At 45.5% G+C, this 25,912-nt stretch overlaps 1 protein-coding gene across 2 annotated transcripts in view; it reads right to left on the bottom strand.

Annotated features, from left to right (window-relative positions):
* Positions 1-9,257, bottom strand: part of TRIM67 (tripartite motif containing 67) — a 47,830-nt gene extending 38,573 nt beyond the window's left edge. For both annotated transcript variants that reach the window (XM_064487867.1, XM_031460864.2), the window contains exon 1: positions 7,356-9,257. In XM_064487867.1, coding sequence (XP_064343937.1) covers positions 7,356-8,399 — 1,044 coding nt within the window. In that variant the 5' untranslated portion in view covers positions 8,400-9,257. The remainder of the gene's footprint in view (positions 1-7,355) is intronic.
* Between the last annotated feature and the right edge of the window lie 16,655 nt (positions 9,258-25,912).

Here is a 25,912-nt window from a genome sequence, read left to right as displayed (position 1 = left end):
GGAACTGCCAGACTATTGTAGTTTATAAAATTTACCCATCCATGTGTCTTCATTCATGGATTGAATGGCTTTCTGACTTACATACCTTTGGTGCAATTTGCCAGTAAGACACAGAGGGGTTGTTTAGTTAATCAGAATGTACAAAGAGGACACTTGATCATCTTTTGCCACGATCATTTCACAACTTGCTAGGTGACTGCAGCAAGCCCCTTGGCCTCACAGTCCTCTCTGCAAAAGGAGGAAGCTGGAATTTAAGCTCTCTGTTAGGAAACAGCCTACCCTAGGAAGAGGGAATTCTGAGAAGGCAGGGGTGAATTTGCCAGAGCCTCTGCCTTGTCTATCTGGAGTCTCTCCTGCTCCTTTCAATTCCATGGTTCTGATAGTTCCAACCTCCCCCACCCCTGGTCAGGCCCTTCAAAACTGGCTAAAGAGTGCATATAACACTCTCTTTGGTTCTTTTTGTTTGTTTGTTTAATTTGCCATCTTAACCTTTTTTTTTTTTAATGGAGGTACTGGGAATTGAACCCAGGACTTTGTGTATGCTAAGTGCACATTCTACCCTTGAGTTATACCCTGCCCTCTCTCCTTGCTTCTTTAAAGAACAACTAAAACACAAACTAAAAAGAAACCCAGAGATACAAACAACAGTAAACATGTTTCTATTCAGTGCCAGGAAAGCAGCAAAGAGCATTTGTCCGAAATTGCCTTCTCCTGGGACACTTACACTCTGGCCCAAGAGAGCTCAGCCAGCTTCGCCATCCCTCAGAGGTTCCTGCCTTCTGGGCCGGGTGTTCTTTGAGCACTGTGTTACCTCTCAGCACCCAGAGTGACTTGCACAGTTAGACTGATGGGCCCAGCATCCTGGAGCCCCCAGGGCATTCCTATCCGGGTTTCTCAAATTTTAACATACATATAAATCAACTAGGGATTTTTCTAAATTCAAATCCCGAGTTAGTAGGACTATGGCGGGTCTTGAGAGCCAAGCTCCTGCCTCTGCAGACCACGCTTTCAGCCACAAGTTCCTCCTAGTCTACAAGCCAGCATTTTTTTTTTTCCATAAAGAACCGGAAAGTAAATATTTTCAGCTTTGCAGACTACAGATCTCTGTCACAACTACTCTACTCTTCCAAAAGCAACTGTAGCCAAAAGATGCTGTAGACAACATGCAACCAAATGAGCATGGCTGTGTTCCAGCAAAACTTTATTTTCAGAAATAAGCAATGTGCCAATTTGTCAACCCTTCTAGTCTGTCTTAGAGATTAAGAGATCTCTCCCGTCTAGGACAGTCCATCTCGTTGACATTACAAGTAAGGTCTCATTACCACAAATGTTGACTCAGATAAAGGACCTCCCACTGAAGGCTGAGAATGCAATACCTTAGCCATGGAGTGACCACCAGAGCATACACTATGAAATATGATCATCAGTAGCAACAGGTCCTCCTAAATTCTGAAACTCTACGCTCCATAACAGTCTTCAAAGAGAAGAGAAAAGCAATTCAAGTTTGGGGACTCTTGCTTTCTTCTCTCAAACCCACTTTTTGTTTTCCAGATGAGTGGAGTGATGAGGAAAGCATGTACATCATAGCTTATAATCTAGGGTTTCTTTCTAATAGTTGTTCCCAAATTCCAGACCCACTTGGAATCAAAATCCAAACACTGGGCAGGCTACAGCCCAGGTGACTTTAAAGACAGTGCTGCTGTTAAGGCAAAATGTGGTTTCAGAAGACGTAGCAGCCTGCACTTATCGCGAATCAGCTCCTGTTCCCAGGGGTCCATGAAAATTGGCCTTTGGTTCTTAGCCTGTCGGGGGCAGGCAGGTGGAACAGAACCCACCAGCCTATGCACTTCATTTCCCAGAGCTTCAGAGGTGGTGAAAGATTCAACTTCTCCAAAAATCCAGATCTCCACTCAGACTGTGTGTAATTCTGGGCCACCTGCTCTGAGGGCCCTGAAGGATTGCTGTTGCCAAGCAATTCTTTCTGCTTAACTTTTCCCCCAATTCAACCCCACTCAAAAGTGCCTTAGACGCGCTCTGACGGCTTGGTCTTTCGTGGGCCTTAAAATCCAAGAGGGGATAATTCGGCAATAGCTGTGTGTGCTACACTAATTTTTTTTAAAGGTTTTTTTTGGTGGGAGGAGATCTGTATGTTTCTTTCTTTATTATTATTAGTATTTAAATGGAAGTCTTAGGTAATTAGATAAGTGGGGGCCCCGGGCAGATAAGATGGAGAAGATGGCTGTATGCCCACCTTCAGCATAAAGGGGCTTTACCTCCTCAAAACGAGCGCCAGGCAAGAAACCAGTTAGAAGCTGACAGTGGCAACTGTGCAGTAGTTACAAGGACCTAACCGGACATGACCCAGTGCTCATTGTGATATAATTGGCATCGTAATTTAGGCCCCACCCCCATGGGTTTTTCTGTGTGCATCACTGGTAAGGACATGCCCAAAAGGGAAGGAGCATGACTGAGCACTCCAGGGGCGAGAGCCATCCATCAACCAAGAGACCACCTCTAAGTGAGGGTATAAGAGAAGGGGGCAAACAAAGACCACTGCTATCTGCCCTGGGATCAGCCCGCCTCCCGTTCCTGGAGGTGTACTTTTCCTTTGCTAATAAAACCTTTATGATCTTCTGTCTCCCATCTGAGTTCTTATCTTTTGGGTAAGACAAGAACTGGGGTCTTTTCCCTTCCCCTTTCGAGGTATCAGCAATACTGGGGATTGAACCGAAGACCTTGCGCATGCTAAGTATACACTGTACCCTTCCCTTCAAACCTGTTTTTGAGAGAAGGCAGATCATTAATTCGTCGTTAAAAATATAGAAGTCTAGGTACTTGTGATCCTCTTCTTAAAAACAGTTCTAACAATAATATAATGAAAATAGAAAACAGTAAGTACTAGAAACAAGACAATCCACCTTATTATTTTCCTTCATGGTCCCTCTCTACATGAATTTTTCATTGTTTACATAATTTTGCTGTTGGGAGAAAAGATAGGTATTAACTTCATGGAAGGCAACCTGGCAACATTAACCAGATGTTTTAAAGCCAGATATTCTTCAACATAGCAATTCAGGAATTAGAAATTTAACCTCAGGAAATAATTAAGAGTATAGGCACAGAATACTCTTGAAAAATGTTTATAACAGCAAAAGGCTGAAAACGATCTAAATAAAATTCAGCACCATGTTATGGATCGAATAAAATAATAAATCCTTACAATGGAATGGCATGCAGCCATCCAAAATGATGTACATTGACTGGAAAGATATTTATATTGCATAATTTTTTTAAAAGACAGTTAGAAAATAAATATACAATAGAAAAAACTCTAAAATGTTAGAAATGTTTTCCTTTGCAAATTGGAATTTGGGGATGATATTTAATTTCTATATCTCGACTTCTGTAATTCTAATTCTTAACAAAGAGCATTTAGTCCCTGTGTTATAACATATACAAATACTCAGATAATTATACTTATGGTTATATAGTTATGATCACATGCTCTGCCTTTGTCATTTACGTTATCTCTTTTCAGGAAGCCAGTCTTTCCTCTGAGGCTTTAAAGGTTAAAAGCCTTTCCTTATCTCTTTCATAAAATAAGGTAGGACCAGGCCACAGAGAAGCCAAGTGCCCTCTGGCAGGACCTTAGGACATGGGAGTAGCCTGAAGTCTTGTTTTTCCTGTGATTTCCAGGCCTCCCCATCTCCTTTGCGCTTGTGAAGTGCTGACTCATTGGGAATGGTAACCTTGGTGTATCAGGGAAATTTCGCTTTGACTCTCTTCTGAAGTCCATGGTTCTCAAAAGGTTTCTGCAGAAGGGCCTGTCTGGCAGTTCCTACCTTAGTTAGAGAATCAGCTCCCAGCCGTTTTGATTCAGGGTCCACTGTCTGCTCCCAGCAGGAGTTACAATTGTTGCTGACATTCTGACACATGCCGCACTAGGAGCAGGGATGTCCCACAGTGATCCTTTCCCTCTGGCTTCAGGGAAATTAAAATTCCATCGTCAACAGGCAAAAAGACAAAAGCTCTTGTGGAAAGAAAGCTTCCTGTCCCTGTTCTGTCTTTCACAATGTATCGTTTCTTCACGTCAGAAGTTCTTTGAAATTATTAACCCTCTTCCAGAAGAATTATCTAAAAACGTGTGTGGCTGTGACTTAAAGTGTTAACACTGTTTCTGAAAAGTGATAATCAATCTTGTTTTAACATAGATGTCAGTGTCACTGACATATCTTTTCCCCTAAGAATCATGAATTAGTTGGCAAGCTCCAGCCGTGCTAAAGAGGAATTAAAGCTTTGATTAAGGCTTCTCCAGTCACAGGATGTTAGGGAAATATTTCTGTCCCAATTCTGGTTCTCGTAGTGCACCAAGCTTTGTCATGGTTTCTGGGATTTTTGGATGACAGCAACAACAAAAAATTCAGAGACTTGAAGTTTTACTAAAGAACTTAAACTTCCAGGGTGGGGGTGTGAAATTGAGTATTCTAGTTTATCTTTCAACAGTAGCCAGCTGCTCAACTCACAGAGGTGGTCTAGACACCTGCTCCACCAGGGCTCCCTCATTTGTCTTTTCTTTTGATTTCCAGCCACTAGTTGAGATGCCCATAAGAAGCACTCAGTGACTTCCCTTTCTTTAGAGAAACAGCACCTGCTGCAAAAGAACAGCAGAACTTTCTTCTCCTTCTTGAAATAATTTTCGCAAAAGTATCTCATAGCATTCTTAATTCTGGACTCGGGAGGATGTCTTTGCTTCAGAGGATGTCCCTGAAGCAAAGGCAATAAATTGAGATACTAGATTCTGCTTAGTCTGTTTTGCATAGATAACTGTCCCACTCTACTGAGAAAACATCACATTCTTTCCATATTTCCTCAGATGGAAATGTCATAAAATTTCCATTGACACCAAGACAAGGATGGCCAATGATTTTCGTTGGTTCTTGAAAACATAGCTCATTATTCAACTCACTGTCCTAGATAAGAGGTTTAATCTCCTTTAAGATTGCAGGCTTTCAACTCATTTGGCTTTCTACACTTCACTAAGTCTAAATATTTGGGTGGCAACATCCAGCATTAGTTCTAGGCTTCTAGGCTGCTCGTAATCTACCAGCTCGTAAAATCTGAATGTGAACATACACTTCTTGTCTTGGTAATTGATCACAGCCTCTTTACAAAAGATTTCTTTATTTGTAAAATGATGTCTTCTCATGTGAAAGATGAAATAAGCAAGGCAGTGACAATTACCATGAAGCGATATGCAACCAAATGTCATATAGTGATAACTCACCCAAGCAGACATTCTCGTTTAGCTCAGAGCTATTTTAGGATTCAACATAAATCATACCAAAACTTACCAACTCATGTTTTCTCCAGGTAACCAAGCCCCTGAGGTCAAATAAGCACTCTTTTCTGCTGCCTTATAGTTTCCTCCAAGTTTAGTGGTTTTAAGTATTAGGACTATAAAACTAATTTTAAAAATATAGATTGGTTACTGTGAGTCAGGCACTGTGCCAGAGTCTAAACATACAGCACTATATTACTCCTTATGACAATTATTTGAGTTACATATTATTATTCAGTGGGTTTAAAATTGTGCCTAAATGCTTACAGTCTACAGCAAGTGAATTACCATCCCTGAGATCCGGATCCAGGTCTGTGTAACTTACAGCAGGATTTCTCTGCAGAGGCACTATTGATATTTTTCTGGATAATTGTTTTGGGGGAGGTTTCCTGGGCTCTGTAGGCTGTTTAGCAGCCACCTTGGACTCCACCCCCTAGATACTAGTAGTACCTCCAAAGTGTGCCAACCAGAATGGTTTCCAGACATTGGCAATGTCCTGGAGGGGAAGTGAAATTGTCACCAAATGAGAACCACAGCTCTAGAACTAGGGATTTGATTCTCAGTTGCCCTTTTCTGAACTACTGTACACATTTCCCCCTTCAAGGTGGATCTCTAAAGTGTTCCTTGTTTGTTCTCTTTTCCGATTTTTTATTGGAAAACATTAAGTTATAGTAATAACATGTACATTGTAGCAGATGAAATTATATAGTAGCTGTATTTAATGAATCTATAGCCCGAATGGTTGGTCTCTTCTTCTCCCAACTATGCTCCCCCTTTTTGTTTATTACCAGTTGGTTGATACAACAGAGCCATGACAAGTTGCCTTATTTTCCTCCTCAATAAGAATACATATTCCTGTTGCATGATTTGGAGACCTCCTGCCTCTTTGTGGGGTGAGAGTTTACTGGGAAAAGGACACCGGATGACAGGCACCCAAATTTGCAAATGCAGTTGAGGTCCTGGAACGAGGGACCTGGCTCCCAGAGTCCAGTTAGTTGCTCAGCCTGGCCTTTGGTTAGGAAATTAAGGTGAATGTTTGTTAGAAAAGCTGACCCCACTCTTGCCTTGGGGCCTGATCAAGGATCTGACCTGATTTTGAAGGTTTCTCTCCTTCCCTGTCAGAGGGGAGGGTGTGCAAGTTGCCTGCAGAGGCTGTTCCATTCTAACTCGGGAGGGGGCATCCCCAGGCAAGTTCCTGGGGAAGATGGCTTGCAGCAGCCCACGATGAGGGTGCCTGGCTGTCTCACTAAGAGCTTAACCTGTCCCCCATCACATTCCCACCACAAGTGGCAGAGTTCTAGTAAGAGACGGTCTCTGGGGGAGAATGATGCTCCCTTCTTAAAAGGGTACAACCTAAATTCTCAAATAAGGCCCATGAGGAATCCTATCTCCCCTCTAAGCTGAGAGGTATTCTGGGGATAGAAAGTGCTGAAGACCAGTCCAGAGAGTGGGAAATTTTCTGCTCTAAAAGCTGGTGGGAGTTCTGCTCTGAAGGATAAATAGTGTATCTGTCCACCGAGGCCTGGGATAGAATCCTTCATGCCTTCAGAACAGATTAACTAAGCACAGATGGCAATTGGACATTTTCCTGCAGGCAGGTGGCAACACTTGCACTTAAAAAAAAAAACTTTTTAGGGAAAGAAACAGGCAATGGGTGCCATAAATCCAGAGGGCCCATGAAGGTAACTTATTAGTCAACTTTGGGAGTGAAAGGCCTGCTTCTGCATTCTGGGTGACTTTTGTGAAGAATCATAAAATCTCGGGAAGGTAGGGACCTAGCATGTTATCTTTCCATGCCCTTCCCTTCTCCATCACCCAGCTCGGAGTACCTGGAGTTCATTGAAGTGTCTATCACAAGACTAATGGGAGAATGCACGAATGAACGAATGAATGAGGCAATTCCTGCTTGACCCTCTGGCCGACCCTCTGCCAGCTCTCCAGGGAAGAGGACAAAGCCCTTCTCCTCGCACCTTCTGCTTTGCACCCGCGCCCCGCGCCCTGCCCAGGGGGCGCTCACCTTGTGCTGTTTCCACATGGCCCCCAGCGGCTTCACCTCGTGCTTGCAGTGCCGGCCTTCCTCCAGGCACAGGTAGCACACCGGGGTCCTGCAGCTCACACAGTACATGCTGTAGTTTTCCATTTCGTGCTCAGGGCACGTAGGGTACTTGCGGGCGGCGCTGCTCGCAGCCGCTCCCGCCCCGGTGCCGCCCGGGCTCTTGCAGCCGCCACCTCCGCTGGGGGCGCCCTGGGCGGCGCCTGGGGATACGGAGGCGGCCTCCGCCGGCGCCGGTGGCGGCGGCGGCTGCACCAGGCGATGCTTAGCAAAGGGTCCCCGGGATGGATGGCACTTGAGCTGGCAGGCAGCGCAGTAGAGCACGTCGCACTGCTCGCAGAGCGTGGCGGCAGGCTCCGGTGGGGTGCGGTCGCACAGCTGGCAGATGGCCACGGCAGCGGCTGCAGACGCCCCCTGCACGGCCCCGCGGCCCTGCTGGTACCGCTGCACGATGGCCTCCAGCAGCCGGTTACGCTGGAAGCCGCGCAGGCCGCGGTGGTCCAGGGAGGCGCTGCGGTGGCACTGCGGGCACGTGATGGAGCTTGAGGAGGACGAGGACAGCGAGGAGCAGGCGGCACCCCGGGCCGCCGCGGCGGAGGAGCCGGGCGGCGCGGGCACCATGGGCAGCACGCGAACCCCGTTGGGGGACTTGAGGCTCGGGGTGTAGGAGCCATAACCGCTGTCTGTCTCACTGTACAAGCTCAGCTTGTCCGCGTGGTCCCCGCCACCTCCAGCACCGCCGCCCAGGCCGCCAGCTGCGCTTCCGGCCCCGCCGCCGCAGGCCGGGCCAGCAGCCGCCTCGTGGTCCAGAGGGGGCGCGGCGGCGGCGCCTGCGGCCAGCCCCGAGCCCCGGGAGTGCAGGAGCGGCTGAGGAAGGTGCTGCTCACCGTCCGGGGTCTGCACCGCGATGGTACGAGCGCATGGCAGGCAGACGTTGTGGGAACAGGGCAAGATGATGGGCTCCCGAAACAGGGAACCGCACACGGGGCACTTCAGCTCCTCCTCCATCGCTGCGCGGGCAGGGCGAGCTGCTCAGGGCGGAGGGTGGAATGGCCCAAGCTCCGGAGACAGGCAGAGGAGAACAAGTGTGGTTAGCACCAGTGAGACGGGAGGCGGGGGCATCACAGGAGCATGACTACTTTACAGCCCGGGGGCACGCCCCTTTCTCTGTCCTGGGGCCGCCGCCCTAAGACGATTGGGGGCAAGAGAAGAGAGGGGATCCTCACCTCCTTCCCGCGAGGCTCCTGCACCAGCGGCTTCAACCTGCTACCAGAGTCCGGGGCCGGTCGCCTGCCCTCGCGGTGGCCTGCGAGACGCTCTAGGTGATGAATCAGCACTAGCGCCGCCGGCGGCGGCCGCGCGCGTCTCCTCTCCACATCAGGACCAGCTGCCGGGCTGCGGCTCGCTAGCTCTCCTCTTTCAGCCCCTCGGCTCCAGTGGGCAGCTGCCCACGGGCCTCTTTTGCCCTTGCCCCGCCCCCAGTTGGGGCGATCTGTAGGTGAGAAGGCGGGTGAGCAGGCCGCTTGGCCGTGGGGCTGGGTTCAGCACCACGAGGCGACGGACAGCGCCCAGGAGCCGAAGGTGGAGCCCCAGCTCCTCGCGGGCGGACAGAGGGGCCGCCACCTGCCCGGTCACTGCGACTACTCGGCGGGCCCCGCCGGCCCAGAGACCGTCTCTGGCCTCCCTCTCCCTCGGCTGCTAACGCGGGCCCAATGCGCCCTGGGGCTTTCTCCTCTCGGCCAGGGTTGACCCGCTGCTCTGGTTCCCAGCTGCTTCTCCTGCGGAGCCTCTGACCTTGGCCGCGCGACGCTGCAGCCGGCGGGCGGAGGGCGAGCACCCGGCTGGCTCGGGAATCCCCTCCCGCCTCCCTCCCGCCGCCGTCTCCTCCCGGCACCGCGCTCCGAGGAGTTGTAATTTCCAGAGCAGAGAGTAGTGGTGGGGAGGAGGAAAGGAGGAGCAAGGAGCAGTCAGCTCGGCGAATGAGGGCTCGCTTCTTGCTGCTAGGGGAGTCAAGGGGCAATTTGAAGGGTTTCGCAGAGAGGATCATTGTTAATAACAATCTATTATTTGGATGGAGATTGCATCTTTTATTAGTGCGACGCTCTGCCCCGCCCCGCCCCTGCCATCATCTCCCCTGCCCACTCCGGTGCTCCCACCCACCACCATATAAGGGTAAAAACAGGGACCGAAAAAGCCAGTTGTTTACAAATGGATAGGCAACACGGTTGACAGTCACTTCCTAAATCTCTGATGGGACAAAAAATGCAAGTCACAAAATGTCGGACAGCCTGAAGTCAAAAGGTGAGGTTTTATTTATGGATTGAACCGCAAGCCATTTGGTCTCTTCCTTTCAATCAACACAGCTCCTTCGCGATCGACGTCTGTCGTCTATACAGAGAGAGGACGCGGCACGGGATTTATAAAATGGGACTTCCTGGCGAAACTCGAAAACGAGCCGCTTTAGGTCCGCTGGCCCTCGGAACAGATCCCTGGGACCCAGGCCTACCCTGCTGTGGGTGGGGCTGTGTGGGGCGAGCGGGAAAGCAGCGAGCAAGGATGCTAGTTTCATGAATGAAAAAATCTCCACATTCTGCCAGGCCAGCCCCGAGCTGCGGGAAAAGCCTCCCTCCCGCGGCCCTGGCTGCTCCGTCTGCGCGGCTGCTCTCTCCGCTCCGAGAAGGATGGGTGGGGAGGCCGCGGGCGCCGTGGGTGGGGATTGGCAGAAGGAAGCGCTTCCAGCGCAGCCGGCTCGGCCTACGGACGTTTCACGCTGGCACGAAACAGACACAAATTAGGAAATCGTTTGTTTAAAAATGACATGAATATTGAAGCCCCGCCCCCGGCCCCGCTCCCCTCAGCCCGGTTCTCGGGTTCTCCAGCGCTCTCCAGACAAAGACAGGAGAAGCGCCGCAGCGCCAGGCGGGGAGCCTGGGCGTCTGCCAGTCACTGGGTGATGGAACGGCGCTGGCTGGCGGGGCACCGCAGGTGAGAGTTGCAGCCCTGGCGGTGCCTGGCGCCTCAGAAACGGGGAGCCGCAGGTAGACCCCTGGGGAAGCGGCGTGGTGATGCGCTCCTGACAGTACACTGAGAGTCAGGATCCCAGGTGGGAATCTCGGCTCCTTTACTGACCAGTCACCCCCCAGCCCCCACCCTAACAGTTGGCTGATGCTTTCCCAGTCTCCGATCCTGCATCTGCCAACCAGTATTATAATAATACTTCTGTGAGAGAACTAAATGAAGCCACCGTAAATAGAGATTGCGTATCCTACTTTCTGCTCTAAAATCCTGCCACTCGTCAGTTCAGTTTTGCCCAGAGCTGAGCAGCCAGCTTCCAGTTTGTCTTAAAGTTGAAGACTGGGCCAACCTCGTGCCAGATAGAGCAACACAGAGTTAAAAGACGTGACCTGACTTCCCCTCAGCTACAGAGAGCTTAGAACAATGATTTAAGCTGGCATCAGCATCCCCAGATGGGGGATGGTGACAACGCTGTCCTAATGTGCCTTCGAAAGATAAAGCCATAATGAGCTGCATCCTGCCTGCTATGCTTTGATAAGCCTTCAAGAACTAGGTGCTGTAGTATTGCCATAGCGCTGGGTCAGAGATGCGGGGGTAGGCATGTGTGCAGGTAGGTAGCCTAGCCCAGCCTCCTGGTGACTACAAAGAAAGTCATAACCTCTTATGGTTCCACTGTGAACAGGTCTGCCTCCCACCCCTCAACCCCAACGAGCAGTCGTGTACCTGAGACCTCCTCTGCTTTGTCATTTCCAGCCCAAGGTAAACTGCTTGGGGGAGCGCAGGAGGGCTCCTGGAGGGGTATGTAAATATTTCTGTACAAAAGGACCTACAGTTCCAGCAACTCCGACACTCAGGCTGAGTATGAGTTTGTTTCCCAGGGAGAGGAAACTCATCTAGTATTTTAGAATTCTACACCTGTGCATTTCCCACGTGCCCCCATCCCCACCATGCCAGCTCCATGACCTGAAACAGCTACTGAGCTGCTGCTAAGGCATTGCTCACTTGGGGGGCTGGCCTCCTAGCTGCTATGTAGAAACTGAGGTTACATGGCTCGTTCCAACATTTCACTGTATATAACCATGATTACTAACAATTGTCAACATCATCTATAAAAAGTCCTCTTTCGGTCCCAACTGAGTCATGTACCACATGCAGATAGAAAAGTAATTTTATTTCTCTGATTCCCAGTCTTATACTGTTATAAAATTTGATGACAGAATTCATTGAACTTGAAATTTCCTTTTGGTTCTAAAAGTCTCTGAAAATTAGTTGTTAGGAATTAATACTACTTAATAAAAAATGACTCTCAAGAAGAAATTTGATGCCAAGATTGAATGGCGCATCCAATTTTTTAAGTCATTAGTATTTTGTTAAAGGCTAGGCCTCATGCAGAGAGTGAGGCAAGTAACAATATTTGCACTGTCGCACTTGACAGTGTGTCCTGGTCTGTTGAGGCTGCTATAACAAAAATGTCATAGACTGGGTGGTGTGAGCAACAGAATTTCCTTCTCACAGTTCTAGAGGCTGGGAGGTCTATGATCAAGTCACTGGCAGATCTGGTATCTGGTGAGAACACCTTTCCTTGATGGCAGACATCTGTCTTCTTCATGCATCCTTACATGGAGCGGGGGAGGGCAGAGGAAGCTCTCATGTCTCTTCTTACAAGGGCACTAATCCCACTCACAAGGGCACCACCCTCATGACCTAATTACCTCCCAAAGGCCCCCCTCCTAATATATAACATTGACGATTAGGATTTCAATATGCGATTTTGGGGGGATACAGACCTTCAGTCCACAGCACAGTGTGAAGTTATATTGTTGTATATAATCTAATTTAATCTTCACAACAGCTTTGGAAAATCACCACATTTCCTCAACAACTTTACAATGTCTATATTTTTACATTTTAATGTTGCTGAAATCAGGAGGTACACTGCAATCGACACATACTTCTCTCTCCACGCTTACCTTGCAAATTTCTTATTAAATCGATGGTGCATCTTCCAGTCACTTAGAATCATGGAAATGTTTTATGATTTCCATTTTATGGAAAAGGAAATTGAGATGAGGAAATGCAAGAGCCCACAACTTTAAAAAATACTTATTTATTTTATTTTTGGGGGAGAGGTATTTGAGTATTTATTTATTTATTGAAGTACAGTTAGTTACCATGTGTCAATTTCTGGTGTACAGCATAATGTCTTAGTCATACACATGGAGGTACTGGGGATTAAACCCAGGACCTCATGCTTGCTAGGCACACGCTTTACCACTGAGCTATACCCTCCCCACCAAGAGTCGCAACTTTTAACGGTGGACCTGAGCTGGTCTGACTTCAACTTCAAAGCCTTTTCTTTTAAACCACAATTGCCAATGAGGACTTCCCTTGCAACTTGGACTTACTGGTGGATAGTCAAGGGGCGCTCAGGAATGCAGATGTACCTTTCCTCATCCAGGGCCACTGAATGTGCCTTCTCAAGCTACTGCACCCTCCAGGCAGGTGCACCTCTAATATGCTCTTGGAAGAACCCTGTATTATTTCTCTATAGCCTTAACATCACCGTCATTTTTGTTTACATCTCTCTCTCCTCTAGACAAGAAGCTCCTCAAGGATTAGGATGGTGTCTATCTTGTTCCCCAGGTGTGTTTCCTCTGCCATTGCCTGGCTCCCACTAAGTAAATCATTGTTTGTGGACCAATGGACTGGCTGTCATTTCAAGAATATCCATCACCATAACTTTCCCAGAAAAGCATACCTTTGGTGGAAATTAATTTTTTTTCTGTAGAATATACCAACAGATCCACAGGGAAATTTTCTCCTCTTAATTCTGAGGTCCAAATAGGTTACTCATTTTCTTTTTCTTTGTTTTGTGTGTGTGTGTGTGTGTCTCCTCTTAACATCTTTTACTTACTCTTGATCTTCTTAGTATTTAACCTGATTATTCCTACTTGGTTCTTTCTTCCTTGGTCATCTCCATCTCTGTTCCTATAGACCTCAGAAAGATGGCACCATGTTTGATTTCTGGCCATGAACATAAGTTCCTCTCGTGTCATCCCAGTTACTCCATTTTCCAAGGCCACTTTCCTTTTAAAAGAGAAGCATTTGGACACATCTGAACAGCACATTAATAATTAAAACTCCACAATGCACTGTCATCGCGGTGGAGAAAAACACTCTACTGTGAGTGACTTTGTGCTCTAGCGTGGTTTTTATGCTTGAAGTCCCAGAAACACTCAAGACATAGGCTGTTACCTCTCCTGCCCTAAAAGCACAAAGAAGTTAAATAATTGACTCTAGGTAATGCAGCAAGTTACAAGTCAGATTAATCTGCTTTGCCTTTTGACTTTGAAGTATAAAGTAGAATGGAATTTAAAGCTTTATCAGCTAAAAATAGATGCTGTAATCTCAAACATGAGAATCCTTGAAACAAATTTTTAAATGAAAGCTTATGATATTTTTTAAGTTACATTTTCTTGTTTGTTTGTTTGTTTGTTTACAACGTAGGAGGATTCAGGAAATTTAATAAAAAGCTGCAGCCCAGGAATCATATGGTCTAAAATAATTTGCATGTAACTGGAAGAAATCAGCCACATCGACCTCTACGCACAGCACACCAAAGCTTCTTTATGACAACCTTAATGAGGAACAATTATCACCAGCAACACAAAGCATCCTCTCCAGGGTGAACAATTGGCAGCTTCTTTTCCGGAAGACAGATTCTATAGAGGAAACTTAAATCCAGCCACTTTCCCCTTCAAACCTCCTTGACTGGTGTTTAACGGCTTTCTGCTTTAATTTTTGGAATGCCAAATAATGACTGACCCTGTCCCCCACCAATTCTGAGACTCTTCTCTGCAGATCAGGAGACCTGGTCTTGGAAAGCCTGTCCTTCTGTAACTGCATCCTTTGTAAGCAAAACGGTTTAAAATAAAATCTCAGATGAAGCAAATTGTTTCCAGTTTACAGGACTCTATATACCCAGTGTATCTTTATAATGCATGGAAACTCATATTATTACCACAAAAGCAATTTAGACTTCAACTACTTCTCTATGGTTACAAATTTCAGCCGTGAACATTGTAATAGTACCTTCCATTTTCACAGCATCTTTTCATATGTATCATCTACTCTGAGCCTTACAGCAACACGGACTGGCCTGGGAGTTGGTAAAACTGAAGGATGGACCCAGCCCATGTGGTAGGTTCTCACCAGCTATGCTAATACAACTTGACCCCAAACCTAGGCACAATTTAGTACAAGGGCAGCACCTGACCAGATGAGGCCAATCAGAACCTTTTCTTCCTGAAATGTAGAATTGAAATCCAGACAAAGAATCTGGATGGGCCTCCAAGTTAAGGAGATGTTGTGGTCCTAGAAAAAGTAGTAGAACTGGAGTGAAGGATGAAGCAGAATGCAGAGACAGCAAAGGGAGAGGGCCTTCTGAGGGTCCCACAAGCTTGCATGTTTTCTGAGACCCAGCTATACTCCTGCCCTTGGGTTCCATAAAACACCCCTCTGCCCTAATGATATTGTGATATTTTCTTTTCAGAAGAGATAGGAGTTCAGAAAAGAGCTCAGAAAGATAAGATTGGGTTGACCCATGTGCCTATTCAAATAATGGAGGTAATGACCTTGTGTAAGTGGACACTTCTGCTCTCATTTCTGTTGAGTTCTGGCCTTGGCTGTTCTTTGGTTTTGCTCCTTTCATTCCTGGATGCTGATTTCTACCCATGGCTTGACCTCTTCAGGCTGCTAAGCTTCAGCTTCCCCTCTGCTCTCACCCAAACCACCATGCTAATGGGCCATTGCCTCACTTTTGGGGGGCCCCCTGCTTCCTCTCCCTAACCACAGCAGGAGCCATGGCTCCATGATGTCATTATTTCTCTCCACTTACTATCTGCTCAGATAGGAAATCAATGGGGTGGTAGAATGTACTTGGTGGTGCAAATCATAAGATGCAAGTTTGAAACTAAACTATAGACATATATTTATAGTGGAATGTCTGATGAAAGATGAAAGATGAAAGGTATAAATATGCATGCAAAATATATGCAGAACACTGAAAACTGTAGAACTATAAAATTAAGATTTTAACACTGTGGAAGAAGTTAAAGCAGACTTAAATAGAAAGATATACTGTGTTCATGGATTGGAAAACTCAATAATGTTAAGGCATCATTTTTTTCCAAATTAATCCCTAGGTTCAGTGCAATCCCAATCAAAATCTCTGAAGGTTCTTTTCATAGAAGTTGACAAGCTGACTCTAAAATTTATATGGAAATGCAAGGATCTAGAGTAGCCAAAATGATTTAAGAAAAAAAAGTAGTTGAAAGACTCACAGTACTTAATTTCAAGAATTACTATAATATTACAATAATTAATACAATAAGTATGGCTTAAAAATAGACATAAAGGTAAATAGAACAGAATAGATTCACACATACACACTCAGTTGATCTTTTTTTACAAAGATACAAAGGCAATTCAATGACGAAAGGATACTCCTTTACTAAGTGGTCCTGGAACACTGGATATTCATATGCAAAAAACAAACCCTTGCCATTACCTTGCATCATTTACAATACATTAATTTTAAATTGAACATGAACTTAAATATAAAGAGCTACCGTGGTAAAACTTTTAGAAGAAAAGTTTTGTGACCTTTATTTAGGCAAAGATTCTTTTTTTAGATATGACAGAGAAACCAGAAACCATAAAAGAAGTTGATAGATTGGGCTTCATGAAATTAAAAATGTCTGCCCTTCAAATGACACCGTTAAAGAAATGAAAAGACAAGCCACAGACTGGAAGAAATATTTGCAAAATGCATAGCTGATAGAGGACATGTACCTAGAACATTCCAAAAAAATAACAAAAAACAAAAAACAAAAACAACAAAAAAAATGAGCAAGTGACCTGCATAGACGCTTTACCAAGGAAGATACACAGATGGCAAATAAGCACATGAAAAGAAACTTCACGTTAGTCATTAGGGAAATACAAGACAAAATCTCATGAGAGATTACTGCATACTCACATGAATGGTTAAAATTTAAAAGTCTGACAGTATGAAGTGTTGATGAAGGTGTGGGAGAACTCAAACCCTCATCCTTTTCTGATAAGAATGCAAAATGGAACAGCCACTTTGGAAAACAGTTTGGCAGTTTCTCATAAGTTAAACACAAATATGTCATACAGTCCATACTTGGATATTTACCAAGAGAAATAAAAACAAATGTCTACCCAAAGACTTTCATGCAAACATTCAGAGCAGCCTTATGAAAATGAATGTGTGTATGTATATGCATGACTGGGACATTGTGCTGTACATCAGCAACTGACACATTGTAACTGACTGTACTTAAAAAAAATATTCATAGCAGCTTTATTCATAATTGCCAACAATCGAAAACAGTCCAAACCTGCATCAGTAGGTGAAGTGATATATTACGATACATACATACAGTAGAGTATTACTCAGCAATAAAAGAATGAACTGATACATGCAACAATGCAGAGGAATCTCAAAAGCATTGTGCTAAGTGAAATAAATCAAACACAAAAAGCTATTTAATGGTCTATTTATATGACATTCCAGAAAAGGCAAAAAACAATAGGAACAGAAAACATATAGTTCAGGACTGGAGGAAGAGGACAAGAACTGAATACAGAGGAGATTTTGGAGTGATCAGAATGTTCTCTATGTTGATTAAGACAGTGGCTGCATGACTCCATAAATTTATCAGAACTCACTGAGCTGACCACTTAAAAGTGAATTAATTTTACACAAGTTATATGTGTTAGTTTTCCATTGCTGGAGCAAATCACCACAAACTCACCTGTCGAGCTGACAGCTCTGTGTGGCAGAAGTCCAGTGCTCTCTGGCTGAGTTCCCAGTTCAGGGTATCACAACTCAGCCAGCCAGCTGAGTTCTTCCCTGGATGCTCTGGAGAAAAATCTGTTCAAAATTCATTCTTGTCATTTCATTCCTTGTGGCTGTAGGAATGAGGTCCCCGTCTTCTTGCTGGCTGTCAGACGGATCATCTCGCCGTTCCTAGAGGCTACTGGTTCTTCCTGCCACGTGACCATCTTCAAGCCAGCAGAGGTGAGTCGAATCTCCGACTTCCTTCTCTGTCACCAGCCAGAGAAAACTCTCCACTTTCAAAAGGCTCATTTGAAAAGGACAAGCCCACCTGGATAATCTCCCTCTTTTAAGATCAACTGCGACTGATTAAGAGACTGGAACTTCTTAGATACAGTTCCGGGAATTTCCAAGGGCATATACAAAGCAGTAGGGGCGGGAGGAGGGGTTCCTGAGGGCCATCACGGAATTCTGAGTGGCACAAAACCTGAATAAACCTTTCTCTAAAACTTAAATTTCATGTAATTACACATTTAAAATATTACCTCTCTGAAAAGGATAAAATGATTTAAATTTGGGACTGACCCAGAAAATCCAGTATATATTGCTGCCATGTGATCAAGTTATCTTCCTGCTATGTATGCTAGGATGGGACAGAGGGGGACTAAGCTAACATGTCTTTTTTTTTTAATTTGTTTTTTTAGGGGGGCGGGTAATTAGGTTTATTTATTTATTTATTTATTTATTTATTTATTTATTTATTTATTTAATGGAGGTAATGGGAATCGAACCCAGGACCTCGTGCATGCTAAGCACGTGCTCTACCACTGAGCTACACCCTCCCCCGCTAACATGTTTTGAATGCCTACCATGTGCCAGACACATGCTAGACATTTCATATCAATAAAGCATCAAAGGGTCTCTGATTCAAAGGGGAGGATGGGCATGGGGGGAGGGGAGGAGGCAGACACTATCTCTAACTGTCCAGTTGACAGAGTGGAACTGTCAGAATATAAAGCTAGGTCATTCTGGGATTCTGTCCCCAACAAGGCTCAGAAGAAGGGAACCAAAATGAAACTGTGATACAGGTAAAGCCACAAGTAGCCCCCATGTAGGTGTCTTGGGGGGCAGAGCTTCCCACCTGGAGTGTATTGAATGTGTTACAGGTGTCAGGGACTCCAGGTGAGATGCTATGGTGGGAGGGGTGAGGTTTCTGGAGGGAGACACACCTGAGGTCCCTTCCTGATTCCCTGACTTCCTAGCTTTGGGTCCCCAGCAAACTCCGCCACTGCCCTGAGGCTGTGTCCACATCTACAGAATGAGGCTGCTGAAGTGTGTGTCTCACGGGGAGGTGGTGAGCACACCAAGCTGCTGTCGGCCACGGCACTGGCACATGGAGGGCACTCAGTGAGCAGGAGCTGGATACCCATGATGGACAGGTCTGGCATTTTTGTGGCCCGGGGTGCGGTGCCCTTTGGAATCGGAAGAGACCACATACCTGTCCTCGGAGGGGTTGATCCAATCTGCGTCTCTCGACTTTTTCCTTGTCCAGCTCTTGCTCGCCTCCTTTCCTCTTCCTTTGAGGTTGGACTCTGTCCCCGTCCTGTGGCTGCTCATTAATGTTCTTCTTCCAATAAGACCACTGCTCAGAATCACAAGGAGGCTGCACTTTTACCTTGCTCCTTCGTTGGCTCCATGTCCCTCAGTTCCAAGGTGAGGCTTTTCCATACTTCTTGGGGCTTGTGGGACTGACTCTGCTGGTGGCTATATTTTTGGAGGCCTTTTCTTTCTCTAAATTTAAAAAATTTTTAAAAATATTTTATTTTTAAAATTATTGAAGTGTAGTTGATTTACAATGCTGTGTTAGTTCCTGGTGTACAGCATTTTGAGTTAAACATATATATCTATTCTTTATCATTATAGGTTATTACAAGATATTGAATACAGTTCCCTGTGCTCTACAGTAGAACCTTGTTGTTTATCTATTTTATATACAGTAGTTGGTATCTGCAAATCGTGAACTTCCAATTTACCCCTCCCCACTTTCCCCTTTGGTAACCATAAGTTTGTTTTCTATGTCTGTGAATCTGCTTCTGTTTTGTAAATAAGTTCACATGTGCCATTTAAAAAAAATGTTAGAATCCACGTATAAGTGATATCATATGCTATTTGACGTTCTCTTTCTGGCTTACTCCACTTAGCATGGTCATCTCCAGGTCCATCCATGTGGCTACAAACGGCATTATCTCATTCTTTTCATGGCTGAGTAGTATTCTATGGTATAAATATACCACAGCTTCTTTAGCCAGTCATCTGCGGATGGACATTTAGGTTGCTTCCATGTCTTCGCTGTTGTAAACAGCGCTGCTGTGAACATCTGGTGCATGTATTTTTTCGAATTCGATTTTCCTTGGAGGCCTTTTCTATACTGGATTAGCTCCCCTAGCCCCAATTTCTTTCCCTCCTTCTCCATCCTGCACTGCCAAATTTCAGAATGGTTTAGTTTGTCTGTATGCTGACAACTAAGGGTCAAGAAACAAGTGAAGGTGACACCAACATGCACAGGAATCAACAGGTCCCCTCCTCACCCTGAAGACACAGAGTGCTGGGAAGGAGCGTTGGGAGCTGAAGAAGGAAGGGAAGAGGCTTCCCGGGGGGGAGCCACCTAGGCCAGGTGGAAGGGAGGATGGGGAAGCGTTGGGGTGGGGTGGATAGAGACAGTCCCCCGAGACAGCCACTGCTGGCTTATATCCCGTCTTTCCTCCCGAAGCTGCCCTGTCCCCAGTTACTGCTTTGCCAAGATATATTTCTACCTCCAGGCTTTTTCATATGAGAAAGTTGCACCATCAGCCACCCAGGTGCTTAAGGAAAAACCCAGCGGTCCCCGTGGAGTCCTTACCTTTATCTCAGTCTCAGTTCCCCACCAAGTCCTGTTGGTTCTACTTGTGAAACTGACCTGTAATCCGCCCACGTTCCCCCAGTTCCGTCTTCACCTCTCTGGTGCAGGCTCCCATCATCTTTCCCTTGGGCTAGTCCAATGCCCTTCTAACCTGACCTCCCTTAGTTCACTCTTGCCTTTTAAACCCAACCCCTCTTAAGTGGCTACAGTGATTTAAAACACACACACGCGCGCGCACGCGCTCACATATTGCATCACCCTAATCATTGCTTAAAAACCCTTCTATTGCTTCCCCGGGTCTTGTAATAAATTTCAGCTTCCCATTAGGGCCACAGCCCCCTGAGGGCACAGCCCGCCCTGACTCACATGTTTCATCTCCTGTCCTTCTCCCCTTTGCTGCTGGCCTCCTTGCTGCTCCCAGGATGCTCCCAGCCCTTCCTCCCGTCCTGTACTGAGGGTCCCACTGCTGGGAAGCCCCTTACACCCACCTGGCTCCTGGAGAGCCTTCTCTGATCTGCAGAAGGAGCACAGCCCCTCCTTGTTCCTTTCTTTAAATTTTTTTTTTTAACTTAGAGAACTTTTCACGATCTGCAGTTGTCTTGCTTTCTGATTGTCGACCTTTCTGTGGTTTGCTCCCTGACCGGAAGTACAGCTTGGAGGGCAGAGACCACGGCTGTCTTTACTGCTCTGTGGGCAGAGCCCAGCGCAGCGTGTGGTATCCAGTCGGTCCTAAAGGACACTTGCTATTGAAGGAGCAATAGTGGGTAAGTGGGATGACCCGCTGCCCCTGGGGTCTTGCTCAGGGCATGTGTGTCGCTTACATTCTACTTTTTAAAAAATATTTTATGCATTTATTATTGTATTATTTAATCTCTTAATTTTGGCGTGGGGGTGGGGTGGGGTGGGGTAGTTAGGTTTATTTACTTTTGGAGAAGGTACTGGGAATTGAACCCAGAACCTCGGGCAGGCCAAGCATGCGCTCTACCACTTGAGCTATACCCTCCCCCCACCTTCATTCTTAAACACAAGGGGGAGCCTGGGGCATGGTCTGGGAGGAAGGGAAACCTCCCAGGCTTGGGAGGGCCCCCGGGTCAGCATCAGGGATGTGCGCGCCCAGCCTGCCGGGGGCTGGAGAACAGTGGCCCCTCGCGATCCCGCAGAGGGGTCCCCTCCTCCCTGCCACGCTGCCTGGCAGTGGAGGCGGCCCCGAGGCTGAGGTGGCCGGGCAGCCTGCAGTCCCACACGTGGTGGAGATCAGCACCGAGCCCCGCGGGGCTCGCTAAGCAGCTTAGACCCCAAATCTGCCTCTGCTGTTTGCCAGCCATTCCGGGACATTCCGCTCACCCTCCTCTCTGGCCTCCAGCAGAGGCCGACTCATAAAGGCCCCTTTCACCACACATGCCTGCCTCGTGTGCACCGCCTGGGGCGACTTAAGAAGGACCTAGAACTGGCTGTGTTTCAAAGACAAGGGAATCTGGTATTTATAGCTTTAGTGAGGGCTTTGGGGTGGAAAACACTAGTAAACTTCAGCTCTTGGAGGTCAGTTCTCTGTGATGTTACTGCAGGAAAAGTGCTGTTTAATAGCAGTTCCAACCGCATCCCTTGTGGAGAGGGTAATAACTTGCTCCCTGCGGTCAGCACACGGCTCCGCCCCTCCCTCCCCCTACCATCCCCCACGTACCGCTGTGGTCAGCACACAGATCCTTCCGCAAGACCCACTCTGAGGGCATCCTCAGGCTTATGCTTTGTGCTCCTCATTTCCAAGGAAAGGAACAGATTCCTGTTAAGTGGAAGAGTGTGTAGCCCCAAAGCCAAGAGTGGAATTTGTGGGCTGTCGTCGTCTTCTTCCTTTCCTGTTTGGAAAGCCATCATCACCATTAGGATTCTCAGTTACTCTGTGTGTGTGCTGATCAGAAGTGATGTGGTGGATCTACTGGGGGAAAAAATGGGGGAAAACATTCCTAAAAACTCTGGGTATCTCCACCAGCAATGCTCTGGTCACCGAACTTGCCCAAAAAGAAGAAAATGAAAAGGAAGAATATAGGACATGAGCTGAGGCCACTGACGGGGAGCCAAAAGACAAGGATATTTGAAATGTCAATGGCCGGAGGTATTTATCTATTCCTGCAAAAAGGAATAGATGAGTCATAGGGGAAATGAAAGTCTCCCCAGAGGCCAGAACATAAAGTCACAGGACAACTCGGCGATGGTTGTAATGCTTCCGGAATATTTATAGCAAAGAAAAGAAATCAGTCTGTCTAAGGTTGGGGAGCAAGTTGTGTTCGAGATGGGAGATCCAGCCCGGAGGGCTGAGGGCCATACATGCTGCCGCCAATTAGAAGCTCAGGGTGCTCCAGGGGTGTTAATCTCCTACCTTATCTAAACATTACCACCTACTCTGCAGAATGGGCATCTCAATCCTTATTTTACACAAATGATTAAATCTTTCTTTTGTAAAATCACAGAGCTAGTATCTGGAAGCCCACATTTCCACATTTTTCCCTTCTTCTTTTTTTTTTTTTTAATTGAAGTATAGTTGACTTACATGTTGAGTTAGTTTCAGGTGTACAGCATAGTGATTCAGGTATACATGTATATATTCTTTTCCAGATTCTTTCCCTTATAGGTTATTACAAAATATTGAAAACAGTCCCCTGTGCTATACTGTAGGACCTTGTTGTTTATCTATTTTATATACAGTAGTGTGCCCACATTTTCCCTTCTTGGCCTAGCTGTGGAGTACTACGAGGCAGTCTGGCGTAGTGAACACGGCAAGGATTCTGGAATCAAACAAGCTTAGGTTTGAACCCCAACTCTAAGCACCTGTAGAGGAATTGTCTCACCTTTTCAGTTTAATTTCCTCATCCATAAAATCTGGGGCAGTTTCTCAACAAAATACTAACAAACAGAATTCAACAACACATTAAAGGATTACACCCCATGACCAAATGGGATTTATTCCCGGAATGCAAGGACTAGTTCAGTATACAAAAATTAATCAGTGTAATACACCACATTAACAGAACGAAGGGGGAAAAACACATGATCATCTCAATTGAGGCAGAAAAAAACATTTGACAAAATTCAACACCCTTCATGATAAAAAAAACTCAACAAACCAGGAACAGAAGGGAACTAACTCAACATAATAAAGGTCATGTGTGAAAAGCCCACAGCTAACTTCGTACTCAATAATGAAAGACTGAAAGCTTTTCCTTTAAGAACACGACGGTGCTACCCACATTCACCACTTCTATGTAACACAGTGCTGGACAATACTGGAAGTCCTAGACTGAACAACTAGGCAAGAATAATAAACAAAAGACATCTGAACTGGAAAGGAAGAAGTAAAATTATTTCTGTTAACAGATGATATGGTCTCATACAGAGAAAACCTTAAAGATTACACACACAAACACTCACACACAACTGTTAAATTAATAAATGAATTGAGAAAAATTGCAGGACACAAAAAACAGTCATCTGATGACTGTTGGATTTTCTTCCATTCAGCAGTTGCCTTGTCTGAGTCCTGACCGTGGACTTTGTCTTCCTAATAGCGTGGAGCAGCTGGTGTCTCTGCTCAGCTTTTTCAGCTTCAAGCTGCTGCTCTTCTGGCCTTGCATCGGGGGGCGTTCTCCACCTAGGTGGTTAAGAAGGCAGCCAAAAGTCCAGAAGGAGTCTACACTCAGACTCAGGGTCCTGTTCTCCCCGAGGTTTCCTTGCTTCCAGCTGGTCTGCCAGCCCCAGCTCTGTTCTCTGACATCACGGGCCATTATGGCAACTTTGACTTTGTGTCGCAGGAGCTGTGCATGAGTTGGAAACACATACAGTCAAAGTGCAGCAAAGGAGTGCCTGATGGAGTTCTGGCTTTCAAGAACACTTTCCTCCCTCACGTCTGCCTTCTATGTCCTTGAGCCTCTTGGGTTCTCTCTTACTTATGCATGGGTTAGCAGTCAGCCAAGGATTTGGGTAGAATTTATACTCATCTTCAGTGACCTACCTTCTCTGCGGTTATTTTGCTTCCAGAATTTCCCACTGAACTTCCAGGTACTCTGCAATCCTCAGTCCTATCCTCTGACTCTTCAGGCCAGAAAGGCTTCAGCATTTTGCTGCCTAAGCTGAACACAAGTTGCGGAATATGCAGAGTCAAATGAACAGCAAATACAAGTTTTACCTGGTGCAGCTCTGTCTTCAAATGTAGATTTTTCTCTTGTTTCTGCCTTTCATTTCCTTAGACTCCCCCCGCCCCCTGCATCCCTCATAGTTTAGCAGTTAGCCAGGGATTTGGGCAAAGTTTATACTCATATTTTGGGGTTCATTCCTTCGAAACTTCCGGATTTAAGATAGTCTAAACTCTATCTTCTGCCACTTTTTGCCAGTAAAGCTGTAATTTTCTGGAGTAGGATTTGGGGTTTGGGATGGAAAGTGCTCCCAGGCACAATAAGGCATAATAAGCTTGCAAATCTTACCCTTACAATCATCTTTTAAGAGTAAATTCCCCTGCAGTTTCTACCTATTTGGGTCAATTTCCAATGCCTTCAGATAGTTAAAAATTTTTTCTTTTACAATTTTTATAAAAATTTTTGTGGGAAGGCTTGTTGAAAAATTTCATGCCACAACATTAGTGGAAGTTCCAAAGAGGCTTTTTTGCTTTGTTTTGTTTGCTATTTGCTTTTATTTAGCTTTTCCTCTTTTGGGCAGGGGGGAGAGATAGTATCAATATCAGTTTTGTGATTTTTTCTTTTTGCGTACCTATCTTTTTCCCCATTTCCTTTTTTTTTTTAATTGAAGTATAGTCAGTTTACAATTTCTGATGTATAGCATAGTGTTTCAGTCATACATATACATACACGTATTCCTTTTCATATTCTTTTTCAAGAATATTGAATATACTTCCCTGTTCTATATAGTAGAAACTTCTTGTTTATCTGTTTTACGTATAGTAGTTAGTATCTGCAAATCTCAAACTTCCAATTTATCACTTCGCACCCCTTTTACCCACTAGTATCCGTAAGTTTATTTTCTATGTCTGTGAGTCTGTTTCTGTTTTGTCAATAAGTTCATTTGTGTCTTTTTTTTTTTAGATTCCACATATAAGTGATATCATATGATATTTGTCTTTCTCTATCTAACTTACTTCACTTAGAATGACAATCTCCAGGTCCATCCATGTTGCTGCAAATGGCATTATTTCATTCTTTTTTATGGCTGAGTAGTATTCCATTGTATAAACATACCACAGCTTCTTTATCCAGTCATCTGTTGATGGACATTTAGGTTGTTTCCATGTCTTGGCTACTGTAAACAGTGCTGCTGTGAACACTGACAGTGCATGTATCTTTTTGAATTAGAGTTCCCTCCAGATGTATGTCCAGGAGTGAGATTGCTGGATCATATGGTAAGTTTGTTTTTAGTTTTTTGAGGAATCTCCATACTGTTTTCCAAAATGGCTGCACCAAACTACATTCCCACCAACAGTGTAGGAGGATTCCCTTTTCTCCATATCCTCTCCAGCGTTTATCACTTGTGGAATTTTAAATGATGGCTGTTCTGACAGGTGTAAGGTGATACCTTCTTGTAGTTTTGATTTCCATTTCTCTGATAATTAGCGATACTGAGTTTTTTCTTTATGTTCCTATTGGAATTTTGTGTGTCTTCATTGGAAAAATGCCTATTCAGATCTTCTGCCCATTTTTGGATTGTTTGTTTGTTTGTTTTGTTATTAAGCTGTATGAGCTT

Source organism: Camelus dromedarius, chromosome 8 (assembly GCF_036321535.1).
Source record: "Camelus dromedarius isolate mCamDro1 chromosome 8, mCamDro1.pat, whole genome shotgun sequence".
NCBI classification, from domain to species: Eukaryota; Metazoa; Chordata; class Mammalia; order Artiodactyla; family Camelidae; genus Camelus; species Camelus dromedarius.
This window is presented reverse-complemented; position numbering and strand designations above follow the sequence as displayed.